The sequence below is a fragment of the Erinaceus europaeus genome, chromosome 5, assembly GCF_950295315.1.
Source record: "Erinaceus europaeus chromosome 5, mEriEur2.1, whole genome shotgun sequence".
NCBI classification, from domain to species: domain Eukaryota; kingdom Metazoa; phylum Chordata; class Mammalia; order Eulipotyphla; family Erinaceidae; genus Erinaceus; species Erinaceus europaeus.
The window spans coordinates 33011334-33034415 of NC_080166.1; the positions used below are offsets into that span (position 1 = coordinate 33011334).

The 23082-nt window shown below is 40.3% G+C and overlaps 1 protein-coding gene across 2 annotated transcripts; it reads left to right on the forward strand.

Moving 5' to 3' along the window:
- Positions 1-21: 21 nt before the first annotated feature.
- C5H5orf22 (chromosome 5 C5orf22 homolog) lies at positions 22-22842 on the forward strand. 2 transcript variants are annotated; one of them, XM_007530512.3, is made up of 9 exons: positions 25-202; positions 2468-2613; positions 6304-6453; positions 10187-10613; positions 12482-12544; positions 14179-14300; positions 16086-16152; positions 19191-19330; positions 20884-22842. In XM_007530512.3, exons 1-9 carry the CDS (start codon positions 122-124, stop codon positions 21011-21013), a joined length of 1326 nt encoding a protein of 441 aa, XP_007530574.2. In that variant the 5' UTR covers positions 25-121; the 3' UTR covers positions 21014-22842. The 2 variants fall into 2 exon arrangements, with proteins under 2 accessions (XP_060047175.1, XP_007530574.2); XM_060191192.1 differs by lacking the exon at positions 6304-6453 and having other exon boundaries at positions 22-202.
- Positions 22843-23082: the final 240 nt, after the last annotated feature.

A 23082-nucleotide genomic window follows, 5' to 3' on the forward strand; every position in this document is an offset into this window, starting at 1 on the left:
TGCTCCTCAATCCGGAACCATAGCCCAGACAGCTCGGGTTTCCACCCGGAGCTGTAACTGTGGTTTCCAGAACCCCAGCTCCGAGCTTCTGCAGTTGCCGGCAGCTACCGGGGGAGAAAACATGAGTGACGCGGTGGAAGAGCGCGCTCGCCTGCGCCGCTACCCCGAGCTCCCGGTGTGGGTGGTGGAGGATCATCAGGAGGTGAACTGGAGCGCGAGGGCGCGGGGACTCGGGAGGTGGCGGGGCAGCGGCTTCGGGGAGGCTGAGAGAACCAGCATTTATTTGGGGACCAGGGTGGGTTACTACGAAGACTGACTGGCAGCAGTAGATGTGGCGGAGCGCAGGACACTCGAGGGTCACAACTCTGGGCTTCTCCCAGCGCTCTGCACACAGAAGCGAGCGCTGCCGGCCTCGGGATTCGAGTCCGGACACTCGTCATCGTCGTTGTTAATTTTATAGTGATTAAGTATTGATTTGCAAAATCATGAGATAGCAGGGATACACCGTTCCCATCACCAAAGTTCTGCCTCTTTCCCTCCATTGGAAACTGCAGTAGTTCTCCCAAGGCCACAGATAGGGGTTGACTATTATTTCTATGACTATCTATCCTTGTGTACTCGCCCGGTTTTTTTCTATGGCTCTGCCTTTCTAAGACACTACTTCCAATGTCCTTCCTTTTTCCTCTTCTCTCTCGGGGTCCTGATGGAATTGGAGGTCAGTGCCCTCTGGTCATCTTGCCCTAACATTTCTCCCCCTCTAGGAGTATGAACCAAATTCTTTTGGGGGGTGGAGAAAGTGGGAGTTCCGGTTTCTGTAATCGCTTCTCCGCTGGACATGGGCATTGACAGCTTGATCCACACCCCCCAGCCTGGTTCTATCTTTCCATAGTGGGGTAGAGCTCTGGAGAGGTGAGGTTCACATTGGTGAGGCCTTCTCCCCAGACCCAGAGAAGTTAGGATGGAGTCATAGTAGTAGAGTCTGAAACGCCATGGCTGAAAGGCAGTGAGATATAAAGCAGGAAAAAATATTTAATAAACAAGAACTAAAAAAGTAGAATTTGAATCCAAACTCCCACCTGGCTCCCAGCAAATCCATGACAGCCCCATAGAATGTGGGGTGTGAAGGGAAAAGAACGGGAGCTGTCACCTGAGAAATGGGGACATTTCTCCCATGGGTGGGACAGTGTGCACAAGGCATAGAGTTTATAAACAGTGCAGGTAGTTTCTGTTTGAATGGCTGTACTATTTTAGAGCAGCTGATGTGCCTGTATGGACATTTCTGAAAGCCCAGTAAGAAGGTACATGGATCTAGGCGTTTTTCTAAGCAACATTAAGTCTTGAGAGTTCCCTAGATATTCAGAATAAAAGGGTGTTTCCAGCTTTATGAATGGAGAAAGTTCAGAGAAGTTGGGTTTCTCAAGATCTCGATGTAGTGTTAGAGGCTTCAGAAAAAACAAGCGTGCAAGGTGATACTTTCAAATTAAATCTTAGACCTTGGTCTCTGTAATAGAGACTGTGGTGATGAAGAACCACCAAGCTGAAGGTATGGAAAAGCACCTGGGGAGGTTGAATACTTAATGCATGCCATAATGTGCATTAAGTGGTGATTTTTTTTAACTGAATCCCAGTCTTTGTCTGTTTCCTCACATTAATTGTAGAATGAGAAAAGAGCAGGTGGGTAACCTGGATGGCCTTTAAAGCCTTTGGAGAGGATCAGGAAGTAGTAAACTGTTTATGCAAAAGATGTTCATGCCTGAAGCTCCAGGACCCCAGGCTCAAGACCTGGCATCGCCACAATAAGCCAGAGTTGAGTAGTACTGTAGTATTTTATGAAAATAAAAAGCTAGGAGTCCGGCTGTAGCGCAGCGGGTTAAGCGCAGGTGGCGCAAAGCACAAGGACCGGCATAAGGATCCCGGTTCGAACCCTGGCTCCCCACCTGCAGGGGAGTCGCTTCACAAGCGGTGAAGCAGGTCTGCAGGTGTCTATCTTTCTCTCCTCCTTTCTGTCTTCCCCTCCTCTCTATTTCTCTGTCCTATCCAGCAACAACAACAATAATAACTACAACAATAAAACAACAAGGGCAACAAAAGGGAATAAATAAATAAATAATAAATATAAAAAAAAGAAAAGAAAAAGCTTTGAGATGCAGGTTGGGAGTTCTGGGGATGGGGGGTAGGTAAAGCTGAAATCATTAGCTAAAACATAAATAAATAGAATAGACATTTTTTAAAAAGATTTATTAGTTGGGAAGAAAGAACCAGAGCCTCACTCTGGCATCTTGTGATGACAGGGATCAAACTCAGGACCTCATGCTGGGGAGGCCAACTCTTAACTGTGACAACCACCCGACAATTGATTTCCTGTTTTTTAACAATTTGGCGTTACTTGCAGTTACATTGAGTGTAATTTTTGAATGTATGCTCATGGTTCCACTGCCAATTCTGAATATGCATGTGTCTTTCACAGGTTCTTCCTTTTATATATCGGGCCATTGGCTCGAAGCATCTGCCTGCCAATAATATAAGTTTTGTGCATCTTGATTCACACCCAGACCTCCTCATTCCTGTGAACATGCCAGCTGACACTGTGTTTAACAAGGAAACTCTTTTCAGGTAAAACACAGTTTGCTTAATAGTCTTGTGTGTTTGAAATGACATTTGGGTGGTAAGCAGTTAAGGAATAGACTTTTCTAATAAACTCATGAGTTGTCTTTGCTTAGCTTTTTTATGTTACTTAGAGCAAATATTGACAAGCATTTTCTTTTTTTAAATCATTTTTTTAATATTTATTTATTTATTCCCTTTTGTTGCCCTTGTTGTTTTATTGTTGTTGTTATTGATGTCATTGTTGTTGGATAGGATGGAGAGAAGAGGGGAAGACAGAGAGGGGGAGAGAAATTCACCTGCATACCTGCTTCACCACTTGTGAAGGACTCCCCTGCAGGTGGGGAGCCAGAGACTCAAACCAGGATCCTTGCACTTTGTGCCACCTGCACTTAACCCGTTACGCTACCACCTGATTCCCAGACAAGCATCTTCTTAAGGAGGCACAAAGTAAATAGTTTAGGTTCGATGATCATATTCTGCCTGTGGCATGAAAGCAGCCATAAATAGTGTGTAAACAAATATCTGGGCTGTGTTCCAGTAAAACATTATTTATAAAAAAACAAGTATACCAGTCAGTCAAAGATACCTAAGTCTATTCTCCTTTCCCCTTAAAAGTCTTGTTACCGTGTTGGCAGTAGGGTCTGCAGTAGTGCAGTGGGTTAAGTGCACATGGCACGAAGCACAAGGACCCGTGCAAGGATCCCAGTTTGAGCCCCTGGCTCCCCACCTGCAAGGGGGCTCGCTTCACAAGCTGTGAAACAGGTCTGCATTATTTTTCTTTCTCCCTCTCTGTCTTCCTCTCCTCTCTCGATTTCTCTCTGTCCTATCCAACAATGACGACAGCAGTAACAACAGCAATAATAATAACAACGATAAACAACAAGGGAAACAGTGGTCCAGGAGGTGGCACAGTGGATAAAGCACTGACTCTCAAGCATGAAGTCCTGAGTTCGATCCCTGGCAGCACATGTATCAGAGTGATGTCTGGTTCTTGCTCCCTTCTTTCTCATGAATAAATAAAATACTTAAAAAAAAGATTTTTTTAAAAAGTGCAACAAAAGGGAAAAAATAGCCTGCAGGAGGCTATTTGTAGTGCAGGATCTGAGCCCCAGCAATAACCCTGGAGGCAAAAAAAAAAGTCTTGTTACCTTAAAAGGGACTATAAAATGTGTCTTATCTAAACACATAGTTCAATAATTGTATAGACAACAGAACATTGATTTGCATACCCTTCCAGTATTGAGTCTTCCAACCTCCTAGTTTATTTACATCCAAGTCATAAATTCTGTCCAGTTACAAAATCATAGAAATTCCTTATAGGGAATCAGGCGGTAGCACAGCAGGTTAAGCACACTTGGTGCAAAGCACAAGGACCAGGCGTAAGGATCCCTGTTTGAGGCCCTTGCTCCCCACCTTCAGGGGAGTCACTTCACAAGTGGTAAAGCAGGTCTGCAGATGTCTGTCTTTCTCTCTTCCTCTCTGTCTCCCACTCCCCATTTCTCTCTGTCCTATCCAACAATGACGACATAATAACTACATATTGACATCAATAACAACAATAATAACCACAACAATGATAAAACAATAAGGGCAACTAAACAGAGAAAAATAGCCTCCAGGAGCAGTGGATTCATCCGGTCCCCAGGAATAACCCTGGAGGCAAAAAAAAAAAAAAAAGTTACATCAATAATTTTCTTGTAATATAAAATAACAAAAGTAGATACTTTTGTAAATCAATTTAACCTACTACTACTACTGTCTTCCACTGATTTTTTTCCCCAAAAAAAATACCTACTCAAAGCATTAATATAAAAAACAATCTAGGGGGGGTCAGGCGGTGGCGCAGTGGGTTAAGCGCACGTGGCACAAAGCACAGGGACCGGCGTAAGGATCCTGGTTCGAGCCCTGGCTCCCCACCTGCAGTGGAGTCGCTTCACGGGTGGTGAAGCAGGTATGCAGGTGTCTATCTTTCTCTCCCCCTCTCTCTGTCTTCCCCTCCTCTCTCCATTTCTCTCTGTCCTATCCAATAACAAAGCAACGTCAACAATGGCAATAATAACCGCAACGAGGCTGCAACAACTAGGGCAACAAAAAGGGGGAAAAATGGCCTCCAGGAGCGGTGGATTCATGGTGCAGGCACCGAGCCCAGCAATAACCCTGGAGAGAAGAAAAAAAAAAAAAACAATCTAGGGACACATCTGGTTGAGCACACATGCACAAAGACCCAGGTGCAAGTCCCTGATCCCCACCTGCGGGGGAAAGCTTCACAAGTGGTAAAGTAGGGCTACAGCTATATCTCTGTTTCTCTCCCTCTTTATCACCCCCTTCCCTTTCAATTTCTGGCTATCTCTATCTAATAAATAAAGATAATGAAAAAAATTAAATTAACAAAAAAGAGTGGCAGTTTAAAAAATAATAATAATAATCTGTGACTGTATCATTGCCGTGATCAAACTTGGGACCTCATACCCAAGAGTCCAAAGCTTCACCCATAAGCCATGTCCCAAGCAAGTAGAAATAATTATTTTTTTCCTGACCTTTTTATTATTTGCCTGTATAAAAGACAGCTAGATTGTCATGTCTGTTTCTGCAGTTACTAATGCCCTTTGTTGTTTTGGTGAGCATACATGAAAAAATTCAGGAGCATTTTCACTGTCTTCTCAGATAAATTTGAATTTTCTATACTATAATAACAAAAACTGGCAAGTGTTACTTTCTTAAGGTTGATTTGGAATGTACAATCCAGTTCAGACTCACCTGAATAACTGTAAGCTTGCAGTCCAATCAGTAGTGCTTTCTTCCCCCTTGAGACAACCATTATGCAACAGAAATGCTATCTGTGCACTTTTTTTTAATTTTTTTTTAATCTTTATTTATTGGATAGAGATAGTCAGAAATTGAGAGGGCAGGGGGTGATAGTGAGGGAGAAAGACAGAGAGACACCTGCAGCACTGCTTCACCACTTGTGAAGCTTTCCCCCTGCAGGTGGGTAGCAGGGGCTCGAACCTGGGTCCTTGCACACTGTAACCTATGCACTCAACCAGGTGCATCACCACCTGGCTGTGCACTTCTTATTTTGCCATATACAGTCTTGTAAAATACCTATTATAGGAGCGACTAATTAATTTAGTCATTAGGAAATCCTTAATGTGAAGTTGACTTTTTTTTAGGTAGTAATCCAGCAATTACCAGTTGGTTTTGGTGCCAGTGCCTTGGTTAGTCTGAGCATATCAGCTCACCATTGCTTTGCCCTTTGGTGCAAATGTCAGTACAATAAGAAAGGAATATAATGTCATCGTGCTATTGAGAAAATGGGTGTTTTTATTTTTTAATATATTTTATTTATTTTGGATAGAGATAAATATTGAGAGGGAAGGGAGAGAGAGAGGAGAGAGAGACAGAGACACCTGCATCACTGTAACTGCTGATGAAGTCCCTCCACACACAGGTGGGAACCAAGGGCTTTAACCCAGGTCCTTTGCACATGAATGTGTGCACTCAACCAGGTGTACTATACCACCTGACTTGAAAAATAGTTTTGACATACTGGTCACCCTGAAAACATCTCATTAGCCCTCCCCCACCCCAACCAAGGGGTCCTTAAAACCTGCCATCTTAAAATAAATCTGCATGAGTTGCATTTGGAGAAAACACTCACGATAGATTTTTCATGCTGCCTCTCTCTTTCTTTTCCAGAGAATTAAGTATTGAGAATTGGATTATGCCGGCAGTTTATGCAGGCCATTTTTCTCATGTCATATGGCTTCATCCTCCTTGGGCTCAGCAGATCAAAGAGGGCAAACATCACTTTTTTGTAGGCAAAGATACTTCTACCACAACAGTCAGGTAATTCCAGCCTATTTATGAGTACAAAAGGCATTGACTGCTTCTTTTATCTTATACTTGGATCCCTGTAGTAACTAAAAGTATCTGTACATAAGTGGGACCAGACTCAGGTTACATAGTGCATACCCAAAATTCCGAGAACAGGTTTTCAAGTCTTTTGACCGTCACACACTTTAGTTTGCTACTGGTCAAATTGACTAACATGATGTCTGTCCTCTGAAATTCTGGTTCCACTGGTGACTAATTCCATTAAGCCAACTGATAAAATATGCTATGGATTGATAGACTGAATGATACATTTTACTCTTGTCTGCTCAATTTGAAAACTAGCAAATTTTAATACTTTTATTAATCTTTATATAAATTCAGTGACTGAATACATAGATTTTGGGTTTTAATTTTACTAGTCATATTATCTCTAGATAATTATTTCATCTTAATAAACTTATTCTAAATTATTTTATGCTCTGATTTCAGTGACAGGCCCAGTAATTTTTGTTAGATGCATTATTTACCCAGTGTTTTGTGTGTCTTGTCATAATATTTGTAGGAATGTCAGCATGCTCTTGACTTACTAAATTCTCTTGTGATAAGACGGATATTTTAAGCAGATGAACTGTAACTTTTTAGAACCTGAAGGATAGATTGTGTGATGAGATGGAAATACATTTTCAATGGAATAATATGCTTGTTGTTGAGGGGGCCGGACAATAGCATACCCAGTTGAGTGCATATCTTACCATGCACAAGAAACCGAGTTTGAGCACTTACTCCCCGCTTACAGGGGCCACACTTCACTAGTGCTGAAGCAGGTCTGCAGGGCGTCTCCTTTTCTCTCTCCCTTTTTTTTTTTTTTTTTTTTTGTACCAGAGTACTGTTCAGCTCTGGCTTACATGGGTACCAGGGATTAAATATGGGACTTTGGAACCTCAGGCATGAGAGTCATCTTCTATAACCATTGTTATCTCCTGTGCCCTCTCTTTCCCTATCTGCCCCATTGCTCTCAATTTCTCTCCATCTTATCAAATAAAATGGGGGTGGGGGAGGGAATGGCCACCAAGAGTGATAAATTCATAGTGATAACCCTGGTGGGGAAGAAAAAAAAAAAACTGAGGAGGAACTAGACAAAAAACTAAGAAATTTTACACTTGTATCAACAACTGTATTTACTCTTTACTGACAACCATTTATCCCCCAATTAATAAAATAAAACTGAATGTAAGAAGTTATGTTTAGGGACCGGGTGGTGGTACACCTGGTTGAGCACACACGTTAACAATGCGCAAGGACCCGGGTTCAAGTCCCCAGTGGAGCAGGGCTGCAGGTGTCTCTCTATCTCTCACCCTCTCTATCTCCCCATTCCTTCTTGATTTCTGCCTATCTCTATCCAATAAATAAATAAAGGTAATAATAAAAAAATTTTAAAAAGAAATAGGGACTAGAAATAAGAAAAAAATGGTGGTCCGGGAGGTGGCGCAGTGGATAAAGCATTGGACTCTCAAGCATGAGGTCCTGAGTTCAATCCCCAGCCGCACATGTACCCGAGAAATGTCTGGTTCTTTCTCTCTCTCCTCCTATCTTTCTCATTAATAAATAAATAAAATCTTTTTTAAAAAATGAAGTTATGTTTAAAGATGTTCATAAAAAATACTGTTATTGAATATGGTACTTGATGCATTGAATTTACTGTAATAATATAATTAGCTTTTTTTTTTTAACTGCTATTAAGCTGCTCAGGGATTTTCTGGGGCTTCATACCAGCAAATGTGAAGACTTTTTTTCTTTTTTTCTCTTAGGTAGAGGATAAGAAAGAGGGGTGGTGGGGAGAGAGACACCACAGTACTGCTCTTGTCACTCACGAGCTTCCCTTTGGCATGGTACTACCTTTCCATGTGGTAATTAGGACCCTGGTACATGGCATAGTGTGCACTGAACCAGGGGAACTAATTCCTGGCTCCCGGTATAATTAGTTTTTGTTTATTTTTATCAGTAAGACACATCGTTTTATTGTGTATACATGAACTTTTACTCAGCATACGATAATAAATAAGGCCCCATATATATATAGTAAATATTATGTGTGTAACATTGGTATGTGAAAGGGTGTGATAGAGTGTTCAATAAGAACTTCAGTGAATAGGCCAAATTTTACCTGCCACAAGTTCCTGCAAAATCAAATAATGTTAATCAAGCTGAAACAGACCTGTGAAACTCAATGTGTGTTGACACTATTAGGAAGATTTTATTTATTTCATGATTGTAGTTAGTGCTGTAAGCAAAAGTTGAGGGAAATATACAAATATGTACAGTGTGATGTATGTGCAAGTTGAGATAGCTAGAACAAAGTAAATCCACTATTAAGGAACGAAAAAGAGAATAAAAATTGAATAAGAGGGTTAGGGAGACAAAAAGACTCTCATGCCTGAGAGTCTCATGGTTATGCAAAAAGACTCTCATGCCTGAGGTTCTGAGGTCCAAGGTTCAGTTCCCCACTCTACCATAATCCAGAGCTAAACAGTGCTCTGATAAAATAAAATAACTGAATAAGGAAGAGGCTGAGCAGTGACACACGCAGCTGAGTGAACATGTAACAACGCACAGGACTCTGGCTAAGTCCTGGTCGCCATCTACTGAAGGAAAGCTTCCCAAGTGGTAAAGCAGTGCTGTGGGTATCTCTCTGTCTCTCTCTCTCTCTCTCTGTCTCGCCCTTTCCTCTTGATTTCTCTGTCTCTAGCCAATAAATAAATATAATTGAATAAGGGAAAAATAACTGGAGGCTGGGCAATGGCACACCTGATAGAGTACTCATGCGACCATGCCCAAGGACCTGGGTTCAAGCCCTGATTCTCACCTGCAGAGAGAAGCTTCACACACAGTAAAACAGTGCTTCAGATATCTTTTTCCCTTCCTGTCTAAATTCCCCCTTCCGTCTCAGTTTCTGTATCCAAAAAAGAAAGAAAGAAATGGTCACCAGAAGTGGTGGATTCATTGTGCAAGCGCTTATCCCAGTGATAAACCCAGTGATTATATATAAATTTATATATAAAATTTTAACCAGAGAGTTGCTCAGCTCTAGCTTTAAAAAAAATTTTTTTAATAATATTTTAAAAAATGGGCAGGGGTAAATAGCATAAAAGAGTATTTCTAGATTTAAAAAAAAAGTTCTATTTAAGTGATCAGATGTTGGTGGGTAGGGCATAAATTCAAAGTTTCTGCATAAAGATCATTTATTTCCCTCCTACACTCCAGGGCCTATGCCTCAGCTTTGTAGTTTGGGAAAAAAAAAAAACAATTCATTCTGTGTTTTTGATCCACCCTTTCTAGAGTATTGCCTTTGTCCTCTTGGTCCAAGCTGGGCTTACCACTTCCATGTTTACATGCCAACAGGGAGTGGAAAGCAAGGTTATTATATTGTATTATATTATATTATATTATACTGTACTATATTATATTATATTATACCCTTTTCTTATATTCACAACCTTTTACCAGATCCTAGTCAAATAGCCACACCTAACTGTAAGATAGACCCAAGTGTCCTTGTATGCTCAACTGAATGTAAGGGGGGGATAAAAATGTTGAAGGCAGTTCTTTGTTTTGTTTGTTTTGCAGCTTTTAGTTTTTATCAAATAAAGCCTTTCCTTATTTTTCTATAGTGTTTTGGAAATGTTATATGAAATGTCAGCTAATTTGTCCTATTATGCTTTAAAATAGTTTTTTTCCTCTAATTCAGGGTTACAAGTACTGATCACTACTTCTTAAGTGATGGTCTTTATGTAACTGAAGACCAGCTAGAAAACCAAAAACCTTTACAATTGGATGTAATTATGGTAAAACCCTATAAACTCTGTAGCAGTCAAGAAGAAAATGATGCAGTGTCTTCTAAGAAGCCAAAGCTAGCAGTGGAAGAGGCAGAAAACACAGCCTCTACTAACTGTGACTCTTATTCAGAAGGACTGGAAAATGACTCCATGACACACAGAAGGGACCAGACTTGCCTAGAACCATCATCTTCATGTTCTTCTGAAATCCAGGAATGCCAAACAACTGCAAACACTGAGAAAATTCTGGAAATTTTGAAGAAAGGGGATGCATTTGTTTTAGATATTGACTTGGATTTTTTTTCAGTCAAAAATCCTTTCAAAGAAATGTTTACTCAGGTAAGTGTGCTGTTTCGTTTATTGTTTTTACACCTAAAGTTGTATTGCTTAAGGCCTGAGTGTGAACCTTGCCATATGGGAAGTCCACAGTTGAAGCCCAGCATCGCATGGGATCACCATGAACAGCACCAAACGGAGCTCTGTGGATGGTGGAAGCAGACCTGCTTCACCACATATGAAGCATTCCCCCTGCAGTTGGGGAGTCAGGGGCTCGAACCCAGACCTTGTGTGTGGGTCCTTGCTCTTTTTTTTTTTTTTTTTTTTTTGCTTTTTTTTTTTAATTTTTTATTTAAGAAAGGGTTAATGAACAAAACCATAAGGTAGGAGGGGTACAACTCCACACAATTCCCACCACCCAATCTCCATAACCCACCCCCTCCCATGATAGCTTTCCCATTCTCTAGCCCTCTGGAAGCATGGACCCAGGGTCATTGTGGGTTGCAGAAGGTAGAAGGTCTGGCTTCTGTAATTGCTTCCCTGCTGAACATGGGTGTTGACTGGTCGGTCCATACTCCCAGTCTGCCTCTCTCTTTCCCTAGTAGGGTGTGTCTTTGGGGAAGCTGAGCTCCAGGACACATTGGTGGGGTCTTCAATCCAGGGAAGCCTGGCCAGCATCCTGGTGGCATCTGGAACCTGGTGATTGAAAAGAGAGTTAACATACGAAGCCAAACAATTTATTGAGCAGTCATAGATCCCAAGCTTGGAATAGTGGAGAGGAAGTGTTAGGGAGGTACTCACTGCAAACTCTAGTGTACTTCTGCTTTCAGGTATATATTTTGCAGTAGTTTATGGATACGTGTGAACATAAGCTCTCTCTCACAGAAACTGGTGTATATCTAGGTTATGGGACTTTGTTAGAAAGTGAACCACCTGAGATGAAATTAGAGTGTACTATAAAAGGAAAGGTCTCACCCAAGTAATGAAGCTGAAGGGTTGTCATTCCACACGTGAAGTCTCTGGACACAGTCTGAGGTGAAGCATGTTGAGGTGGCAATCGTTGGCGTTGGTTAGGTTGTGATCGGCGGATGCAATATTATTTAGTATGGATTGGGAGATGCATACGGGAAAGTGGGCCCTATCCAAGGGTTCCAGGACTGGGGGAAGTAGGGGCTCTATAGTGGAGATGTGAGGTTCCTGCTGTCTTAGGGTTCAAAAAGACAATCGATAGTTAATGTTATCATCACAATATTTTGTTGTTGTCTATTTTGTTGTTGTTGTTCTTCTTTTTTTTTTTTTTTTTTTTTTTTACCAGAGCACTGCTCAGCTCTTGCTTATGGTGGTGCGGGGGATTGAACCTGAGACTTTAGAGCCTCAGGTATTAAGGGGTCTTTGCATTACCATTATGCTATCTGCCCCCACCTGCACCAAGTTTTCTTCTGTGGCTAAATTTTCTAAGGTTTATTTCATGAGAAGTGGTGAAAGAAGAACTAAAAGGAGAAGCAAGTCAGAGAACCCACTTCCACATATGCCACACCCCAGGCCCATACGAACACATACAAACCCAGCATGTTTAATACTGAACCATCACCCCACCCGCTTTGTAGCTAGCTTTTACACATTCTTGTTAGTCCCAAATGGACAGAGTTTCCCTGAAGAAATAGCATTTATTGTGAAATATAAATTGTACAGCTTGCCTGATTTTTTTTTTCCTATTATTAAGCAAAGTTTTCAGGGTTGTGATCTCAGCCTACCCACAGCCAAAAGTCCTGTGTCCCTTTTCCTCAGATAATCAGTGTAGTGTTCATAGTCTAAGAGATTAATATCTATGTAACTGTCAATAATGTTTTCCTCGTACAGTAATTTTTTTCATGTAAGGTGACAATTGAAAAACAAAATTTTAATATATGGATTCTTTGTTTTGCTTTCAGGAGGAGTACAAAATTTTACAAGAGCTTTACCAATTTAAAAAACCTGCTACCAGCCTGACACAGGTATATTTGTTTCTGTTTTATCTGTTTATTGCAAATGTAATAATAATTGGGTTGAAAAAGTCTTGACACTTTTTTTTCCATTGTTGTTTATTGTTGCTGCTCCTGTTATTGTTGGATAGGACAGAGAGAAATCAAGAAAGGAGGGGAAGAGAAAGATAGACACCTGCAGACGTGCTTCACCACTTGCAAAGTGACCCCCATGCAGGTGGGGAGCTGGGGGCTCAAACCGGGATCTTTACCTGGTCCTTGTGTTTCACACTATGTGCACTTAACCTGGTGCACTACCACCTGACCCCCGTCTTGACACGTTTTTATATATAGAAAAATACATCTTGACTTTTCTGGCAACCCAATATATTGTAGGGTTATTTTTTTCCTTTTTTTGTTGGTGATTTAATATTGATTTACAAAATTATAACATAAAAGGGATATAATTCCATACCTTTCTCACCACCAGAATTCTGTGTCCTCATTCCCTCCATTGGAAATTGCAGTGGCTCTCCCAAGATCAGAGATGTGGGTTGACTATTATTTCTATATTTATATCTATTTGCCACTATTTTTTCCCTATGATCCTGCCTTCTGTTCCTTTCTAAGTTATACCTACTACTTCTAAATGCACTCCCCCGCCCCCCGCCCCCCTCTCTTCGGGTCCTGATGGAATTGGAGTTCAGAGTCTTCTGGTCATTTTACCCCTCTGGAAGTATGAACCAAAATTCTTTATGGGTTGCAGAAGGTAGAATGTCTGACTTATTTAATTGCCTTTCTGATGAACATGGGCATCAACAGGTCCATCCATCCCACCCAGCCTGTTTCTATCTTTCCCTAATAGTATTGTAGCTTATTAGAATGCTCAGATGACTATCCCCTTTTTGGCATCCATGGCTCAGTACTGGCACTGTGAATCCAGTACTCCTGGCAGCCATTGTTTTTTTCATTTTTTAAAAAATATTTATTTTCCCTTTTGTTGCCCGTTTTTATTGTTGTTATTGTTATTGATATCGTTGTTTTTGCATAGGACAGAGAGAAATGGAGAGAGGAGGGGAAGAGAAAGATAGACACCTGCAGATCTGCTTCACCACCTATAAAGCTACTCCCCTGCAGGTGAGGAGCTGGGAGCTCGAGCCGGGATCCTTATGACAGTCCTTGCGTTTTGCGCCATGGGGCTTAACCCACTGCACTACCTACCACCTGACCCCCAGCTTTTTTCATTTTTATTTGCTAGGACAGAGATAAATTGAGAGGAGCAGGAGATAGAGAAGGACAAGGAAAGATACACACCTACAGACCTGCACATAGTAGTATGTGCAACACCCTTTAGATACTATCTAAACTTTGTGTTTATATTTATTGGGGAAGTACATGACCAGATCTTTAAAATTTTCAGCTGTAAAAGTTTTAACTACCCTATCCAACAACGACAACAACAATAATAGCTACAACAATAAAAAACAACAAGGGCAACAAAAGGGAATAAATAAAATAAATAAAATTTAAAAAAATAATAAAATAAAAAAAAAGATAATTAAAAGTTTTAACTACACAAACTGAGATTTTTATTGTAATGAGATTTCACTTGTTTTGCTTTATTGAAAGAATAACTGTGTAACCTGAGCTCTTCCATGTGTTCAAAGGAAGAGTTGGTAGACTGTGTTGATGCTCGAACTCATCAGTTAGAAGACTTAGAAGCAACTTTTGCTGATTTGTGTGATGGTGATGATCAAGAAACTGTACAGAAATGGGCTTCAAACCCTGGGTAAGACTAAATGTTATTCCCCACTCTATTACATCTCAGACCTGTATATCACTACATTTATTAGACAGTTGCTTTTTAAAAATTGACTAAGTTTCAACACAAATATACCAGCAATAGTAAACATTTATTGAGGCTTTTCCATGGACACAAAGTACAATTTTACCTTATTACATTATCTCACTTGTTCCTTATGACCATCATATGGCTTCATTATTATATGTCCATTTCATAGATAAGGAAGCTAGGACACAGAGATTAACTTCCTCAAGTTATATAGTAAGCAGGTATGCTTACAGTCATTGCTACCTCCTTTCTACTATATGGAAAGTTTTCAAATAATGTTGTTTGTCCAACCTTGTTTTATTGTATCACCAATGAAAGGAAAAATAATCCCAGTGGGGCCAGGTGGTAGCACACTGACTATGCCTGCATAGTACCATGCACAGGGATCCAGATTTGAGCCCAGGCTCCCCATCTGCAGCAGGGACACTTCACAAGTGGTGAAGCAGATCTATAGGTATCTGTCTAGGAAAAAATGGCCACCAGGAGCAGCAGATTGATAATAGTGCCTGCACCAAGCCCCAGCAACTGGAGGCGAGAAAGAGAAAAGAAAAGAAAAACAATCCTAGCCTAAACTGAAGGAAAATGCATTATTTGATAGCTTCCTTTCTTAGTAGGTTGTTTCTCTTAAAGATGCAGTTCCAGGGAGTCGGGCAGTAGCGCAGTGGGTTAAGCGCACATGGTGCAAAGCGCAAGGACTGGCGGAAGGATCCCGGTTCGAGCCCCCAGCTCCCAACCTGCAGGGGAGTCGCTTCACAGGTGGTGAAGCAGGTCTACAGGTGTCTATCTTTCTCTCCCCCTCTCTGTCTTCCACTCCTATCTCCATTTCTCTCTGTCCTAACAAGGACAACATCAATAACAACAATAATAATAACTACAACAAGGGCAACAAAAAGGAAAATAAATATAAAAAAATTTTTAAAAGATGCAGTTCCAAGAACCCCTGGGCAATATTAAGTCAGGGCTTACTGTGTAAGTTGTCATGCTTTTGCTCTCACCTTATCTACTGGGTAAACTGGATAAACTTTTATTTTTACTTCTGGGGAAAAAATATGATGGAAGAGGAAGATGTAGAAATCAGACATGTAAGTCTTTATAAAGACCTTTTGGTGGTCCGGGAGGTGGCACAATAAATAAAACATTGGACTCTCAAGTATAAGGTCCAAAGTTTGATTCTCGCAGCAGCAGGTGTACCAGAGTGATGTCTGCTTCTTTCTCTCTCTTCTCCTTCGTCATTAATAATAAATAGATAAAATATTTTAAATAAATTAATTAATTAATAAAGACCTTTTACAGCCAGGGAGATGGCTCAGAAGTCTTGTGAAAGAGCATGCAGTAAGGGGCCAGACAGTGGCACACCTGGTTAAGTATACACATTACAGTGCATAACGTCCCATATTCAAGCCCCTGGTCCCCACTTGCAGGTGGGAAGCTTCACAAGTGGTGATGTGGGACTGCAAGTGTCTCGATTTCTGGCTGTCTGTATCCGAGAGATAAATAAATATATATATATAATTTTTAAAAACTGCAGTAAGACACTCAGGCATGTGCTCACTGGGTGAGCTCTCTCCTGGCCGCCTGGATATTTAAAGGTTATATTTATGCAACTTTATCCCAAGAGTTACAGGTAACACAGCATACTATATCATTTTCATCAGCAATTTTAACTGAAGTGAATTTTAGTTGAAGTCCATTGTTTAATGGAGCGGTGACTTTTTTCCTCAGAATGGAGTCACTAGTCCCACTTATACAGAGCTTGAAAAAACGGATGGAAGTTCCAGACTATGAAATGGTAAATATTTTATATAGATGTGTAAATTTGACCCTTTTGGAAGGTGTATGGGGTGGGGGGGGGGGTAGAAAAATGGTCATTTTACTAAAGTATTCACTTCCATTTGTATTCCAGGGAAATCTAAATAGAGAAGAAAAAGTTTAGTGAACAAATAGATACCTCTTTAGAAGCCAGAATATCAGAAAAAATTTCCCAGGCACAATTTTGTAAATGTTTGTGCAAAACTGCTGTGTGTTGTTTTTTTACTTTATCTGTAGTCAGACCTTCACTTCTTACCAAAAACAAAAAATGAAAAGAAAAATAGTTTCCTTTTTGTTTGTTTGTTTATCTTTTTTATCTTTATTTATTTATTAGATAGAGACTTCCAGGAATTGAGAGGAGGGGAGAGAAGAAATGAAGACTGAAAGAGTCAGAGAGATACCTGCAGCCCTGCTTCACCACCTGTGAGGCTTTACCCCTGCAGATGGGAACCGGGGCTCGAACCTGGGTCCTTGTGCACTTTAATGTGTACACTCAACCAGGTGCGCCACCACCCGGCCCCAGAAAGTATAATTTCTTTTTTTCTAATTTTTTTTGTTAATTATCTTTATTTATTGGATAGAGACCGCCAAAAAATTGAGAGGGAAGGGGGAAATAGAGAGTGAGGGAGACAGAGAGACACCTGTAGCCCTGCTTCACCGCTTGTGAAGCTTTCCCCCTGCAGGTGGGAAAAAGTATAGTCTCTAAAGCAGCCCATTATTTATTTGATTCATATTTATACTCATTCTCATCCTGAAAACTTTTGACTATAAAAATCAGACCATCTCATATGAACTGAAGTTTATTAACTTTCTAAGGATAAAATGTGCCATTAAGAATATTTTGGTTAAGTTGGAGCTAATCTAAGACCCACGCTATTTTTTTTTTTTTAATTTAATTTTTATTATTATTATTTATTTGTATTTATTTTCCCTTTTGTTGCCCTTATTGTTTTATTGTTGTTGTAGTTATTATTGTTGTTACTTCTGTTGTTGTTGGATAGGACAGAGAGAAATGGAGAGAGGAGGGGAAGACAGGGGGGAGAGAAAGATAGGCACCTGCAGACCTGCTTCACTGCCTATGAAGCAACTACCCTACAGGTGGGGAGCCAGGGCTCAAACCGGGATCCTTAGCTGGTCGTTGCACTTTGTGCCACGAGCGCTTAACGCTCTGCGCTACCACCTGACCCCCCCCATTTTGTTTTTTAAGATTGATTTATTTCATGAGAGAGACACCAGCGCACCTCTCCAATCTAGAATATATGACGTGTGGTATTCCTGAGGTTGAACCCAGGCCCCACACATACAAGTCCTGCACTCAACTTGCTGAGCTATTTCCCTGGCCATACTTTTTAAAAAGGGTAGTTAAACTGGAGGAGTAAGAAACCGTTAGAGTTCAAAAATGTTTTGAAATCTCATGATATTATTGAAAGTGTTTGTGGTATTATTGAAAGTGTTTATAGGTTTGCTTTAAATTTTACATTGAATCTGGACTGTTATTTTGGTTAGGATTCTAGAAATACCACAGTTATTGGGAGAAAAAATGGTATGGGCTCAGTGGCAAGTTACGTAATCAGATATTACAGCTACATAGGGTCTGTGTGTTAAATCAGAAACTTGTCTTTGATTGTTCCTGTAGAAAAAAACATACAGAATCAGGCATTTTACTACTTTGATCACTGTTACTTAACTCTTCGATTTATATTCAGTCTCCAATAAAATAGATTGATGAGGGGTTTTTTTTGTTTGTTTGTTTTTTGCTTTGTTTTGTTTTTTGCTTCCAAGGTTATCGCTGGAGCTTAGTGCCTGCATTATGAATCCACTGCTTCTGGAGGCCATTTTTTCCATTTTTATTGGATAGGACAGAGAGAAATTAAGAGAGATTGGGGAGATAGAGAGGGAGACAAAGATAGACACCTACATACCTGCTTCACCACTTGTGAAGCAACCCCCGGCCCCACTGACAGGTGGGGAGCCAGGGCATCAAACCAGTATCCTTGCATGGGTCCTTGAGCTTCGTGCTAAGTGCACTTAACCCAGAATGCCCAGCCCAATTGATGAGTTTTTGTCCCCTTTCAAAATCTGAAAACAGAGCTTACAAAATGTCATTCTGTGAGCCATTCTAGCTTCCTGGAATATTTAATGCAAAGACTGGAACACGAGTCATTTAACATTTAGAATATGTACAACATGTATACATGTATATGCAGTTGTAGCAGTACATGAGGGATACATAAGAAATAATAGATTAAAGAAAATGGAAAGAAAATTTCCACCTTCCGTTTTCTCAGATTTGGGGTTTTGTTTGTTTGTTTGTCTAATTTTTTTTAATTATTTATTTGTTGGAGACACATTATCTGTATTTATTTGTAGAGACAGTCAGAAATCAAGAGGGGAGAGGGAGATAGAGACAGAGAGACACCTGCAGCACTGCTTCATCACACTTGCAAAGCTTTCCCCCTGCAGCTGGGGACCCGGGGCTCGAGCCTGGATCCTTGCACATTGTAACACGTGCTCAACCAGGTGTGCCACCACCTAGCCCCCCCCCATTTTCTCAGATTTGTATATATTTTTAGGCGCATGTAGCTTAAAAGTAAATAATGTACTGACAGAAAATATCATGTACAGTTTTAATTCAGCTTTAGAGTCTAGATGAAATGGATGATTTGTTAGAAATTTTGAATTATCAGAATTGACTTAGTTGAGGCAACTCAGTGGGTAAAGAACCAACTTGCATAGGTGAGGCCTTGGGTTTGATTCCTCAGGCTACATGTGATAGAGCAATGTTCTGGTGTCTCTCCCTGTCTCCATCTATCTCTTTCTCTCTCATAATTTTGTTTTCCAGATTGACTCAAGAACAGAAAAAACTTCTACCAAAACCTCAGGGAATAATTTCTGTGGTCCAGAAATTGTTCATGGGAAATGAATTTTAAAAAATTAATTAATTAAAAGAATAGTTAGCAAGATCATTAATGTCTAAAGAATCAACAAATGTGTAAATTCTTACTGTCTTATTTTCAGGTTCACCAGGCTGGTCTAACTTGTGATTATTCTGAACTTCCTCACCATGTCAGCACAGAACAAGAAATTGACTGCCTTGTTCAGTCAGTCTACTACTTACTGAAAAATTTACCAAAACCTATTCTTGTGACAATTGCAAGGTAAGTGTGATAGCCTGAATAATGACCCAGCAAAGTTGTCCAAGTTCTAAACTCCAAAATCTGTGAGTGTTCTACATTACACAGCAGAAGAGACTTGGGGGACCAAGTGGTGTTACACCTGGTAGAACACACATGCGCACAGGCCCAGGTTCAAGCCTCCAGTCCTCACCCACAGGAGTGAGACTTCATTAATGATAGAGCAGTGCTGCAGGTATTTCTTCTTCTCGCTATCTGTTTCTCTCCATCCCTCTCAACTTCGAAAAAATGGCTGACAGGGACAGTGGAGCCATGCAGGCAGTGAGTCCCAATGATAATCCTGATGACAAAATAAAATAAAAAAATGAGGGGGAGGCAATTTGGGTGATAATGATTAACTCAAGGATCTTGAGTGTTTATATCAAACCTCAAAATAAGCTTGTCACTAGAGAACAGAATGAGTTTAGCAAAATTCACATCTCTAGATCTAAAATACTTATGATAGGAGTAGGCTGGATAACTAACACCAGTTCCACTGGGGAGGGGGAAATTTAGGGACACTCTTTTTAAAAGGTTTGTTTTATTTTTATGTGAGAGAAGAGAGAACAGGGGGCTGGGTGGTGGCACACCTGGTTGAAAACACATGTTCAAGCCCCCAGTCCCCACCTGCAGGAAGAAAGCTTCACAAATAGTGAAGCAGTGCTGCAGGTTATCTCTCTCCCTCTCTGTATCCCCCTTCCTCTCTATTTCTGACTGTCTCTACCAAATAAATAAAGATAATAAAAAAATTAAATTTAAAAAAAATGTTTAACTCTGGCATATTGTGTTGCCTACCTGGAGCCTCAGATGTGCAAGTCCAATGTTGTTAACATCGGGCTATCTCTCTGACCCTGTGCCACTCTTCCTAATCCACCCTCAACATGACTTTCCTGACCCAGACCAGGTAATACTAGACAAATCATTCCAGATCTTAATCCAGCCATAATCATAAATAACTGTCTGGTGCAATTCAAGTTATAGTTGGTAATTTCTAGAAGAAATCTCAAAATGCAGGTTTCTCCCCCATCCCATTTTGCTTTTTTCTCTGTAATACAATTTAGGAAATTAATCCCAACTCCAGCAATACACTTGTATTGTCAACAAATAGTTTTTAAAAGCAAAATTCAGTGGAGAAACCTCTACTCATGAAATTTCAACCTCTGATGCACACTGAACAAGAAAGTTGTCCAGTGACTAGGTAGTAAGCCCCTTTCAAGGAATAGTGGTACATCAATCAAAAGACATGCCCTGTGGTTTCAAGTCCTGTCACCAGCACTTGCATAGTAGCTCTGTGACCCTATCCAGGTTCATCTTTCTGTTTCAAGCTTCCGCTGAAGAGTCAAGTTCCTACAAAGCATAAAGAATGTAGTTCATTTAATGGGTCTGACATAGAGTAACTATGTAATAACTTTCAACTGTTTCCAAAATTCGGCATACCTTCATTATACTTAGATAAATGCAGTCAGGGCTGTTTGTCACGCTATAGTATAATACCTATTTGTGTGTATTTTTCTTTCCATTTTCTTTCTTGGATTTAGGTCAAGTCTGGATGATTATTGTCCTTGTGAGCAAGTTGACATCATTCAAGAAAAAGTCATCAATGTGTTGCGCTCCCTCTATGGGACACTAGACATTCACCTGGCATACTCAGCAGATGCTTCATCGTGAAACAAGGAAACAAGGCTCTTGCTCCACCTTGATATCCTAACTATGCTTTCATCAACTTATTCATAAAAGAGTCTTCCAGAGAATACTTGGTTATAATACTAACTTTCCAGTGTTTTGAATCTTCAAAGAAATAGCATGTTTTGAATGGCAATTTGGGGTCATCAGTTCTACCCCCATTCATGGAACTGTAGCTTATCTTTCTATCATTATCTTCTTTACTTTTGTGACAGTATTTGGATTGTTTGTTTTCTTTCCCCCCCCATTTTATTTTCATTTTTTCCCCTTTCCCTTGAGTTGATTGGACTATATGAAATTAATTTATTCACTCAGCCCTTTGACATTTATTGAGCACTTACATAATTAAGTGCTGGGTATTTAGTGACAAATAGAATACACAAGGGCTCTCTCTGCCACTTCAGGAATAGCTAAGAGGCAGTGCACAGATTATGAGATTATTACGTGTTAGGAAGAAAGGTGAACCACAGACATATCTTAGGCAGCCTCCCAGTCCTCAGGGCACCCGGGCCTTATAAGAAAATAGTATTCTCAAAAGCTGCTACCAAATATGAACTTGCCCAGCCATTAAATTGTTACAGGAATTATACCTTTTCAAGACCATTGGAGTGGCCCCAGTTTCTCCCAAGTGTTTTCTGGCATTGTTGGTATTAAGGAGCTCGGTTTGAGCAAACTCAACGGAAACAAAAACTAAGCTTTTAAGACTCAGAAAATTGCTTTAGGATATATTCTGTCACTGGGTAGTCAGTGTGGGTAGCCATCATCATTCTAGGCCCGTAAGTGCCGCTTCACCAACAGTCCCAAGTGGTGATTTTTACTTCTGGGTTGTTTGTTTGTTTTGTTTTTCTTACAGAAAACCAACTTGTTAGATTAATAGGGGGAAAGAGCCCTGTCTCTCATTTCAATTTGCCGTAAATACCTAAGGACACACCTACCTTCCACCAGCCACCAATGAACCAGAGGCTTTGCCTTAAGCATGGAACTGTTCATCTACTTAATTTGCCAAAGTCTTCCACTCTTCAGTATGTCTTAGGTTTAGTAATTAAACCTAATTAATTTTAATTTAGTAATTAAAAAGTAGACTCACATTTGAAAGGGGGGAAAAGCAAAAGCATCACTCTTCAGTTCCAACACAGCAGCCATTTTCCTTTTTGCATGTAACTTTCAGGCCTTGGCCAGTTGTGTTCCTGTAGAGTTGCATGTAACTAATTGTTTTCTGGCATTATATAAGTTTGAGATGTGCATCACTGTAAATGTGTTACCTTGCCAGAGAGCTAGCTCACCAAATAATGCACATGTGTTGCCAGGCTCAGACCCCAGGTTCAACCCCTAGCACCACATGATGGTGCAAAGGCAAAGGAAGAATCTCTGGAGCTTTGATGTCTCTCCTCTGTCTAGAGGTACAGGGGGAGGGGAGAGGGAAGGTGGAGAAGAGTTGACTCAGTAGTGGTGAAATTGTGCATTTACAAGGACAAAAGCACTTTACCACTGCCATTCAGTAGGTGGCCCCAGATCATATTTTTCCAGCAAGATTTTCTTGTCACCAAGTTGATTTCCCAAGGCTTCTGGTGTGAGAAAGCAAAGCAAACTGATCTAGCTCTCCATTCATGCAACCAAAAAGCTTTATTTCATGGTAAAATCAGAATTGCAAAACAGTACTGTTATTTTTAAATTTGGAAAATTACAAAGCTCTGTAAAATAGATGTTACTTTCATGAGTGAATTATTTTTGTGTACTGAAGGAAAAGAGTGTGTTGAGGTTTTAAAAATGTAAAACCAGCTAATATAGCACTAATAAAGTGTGTATGGCCTCTGTGTTTGGGATCTTGCTTTTATGCGTCTGGTTTAGTAATCACTGATTATGATTTTCTTGAACACTGGTGTGACTCATCACGTTAATTCAGGCAGAATAAAAGGCCTTGAGTTTACCCTTTTTTGAAGGTATACTTACTTAACAAGAGGAAGGTCAGAGAACCAATCCACTCCGGCCTTTGCAGAGTCGGGCACTGAACCTAACCTCATGCATGCAAGTCCTGTGCTTTTCATCTCTGAGGT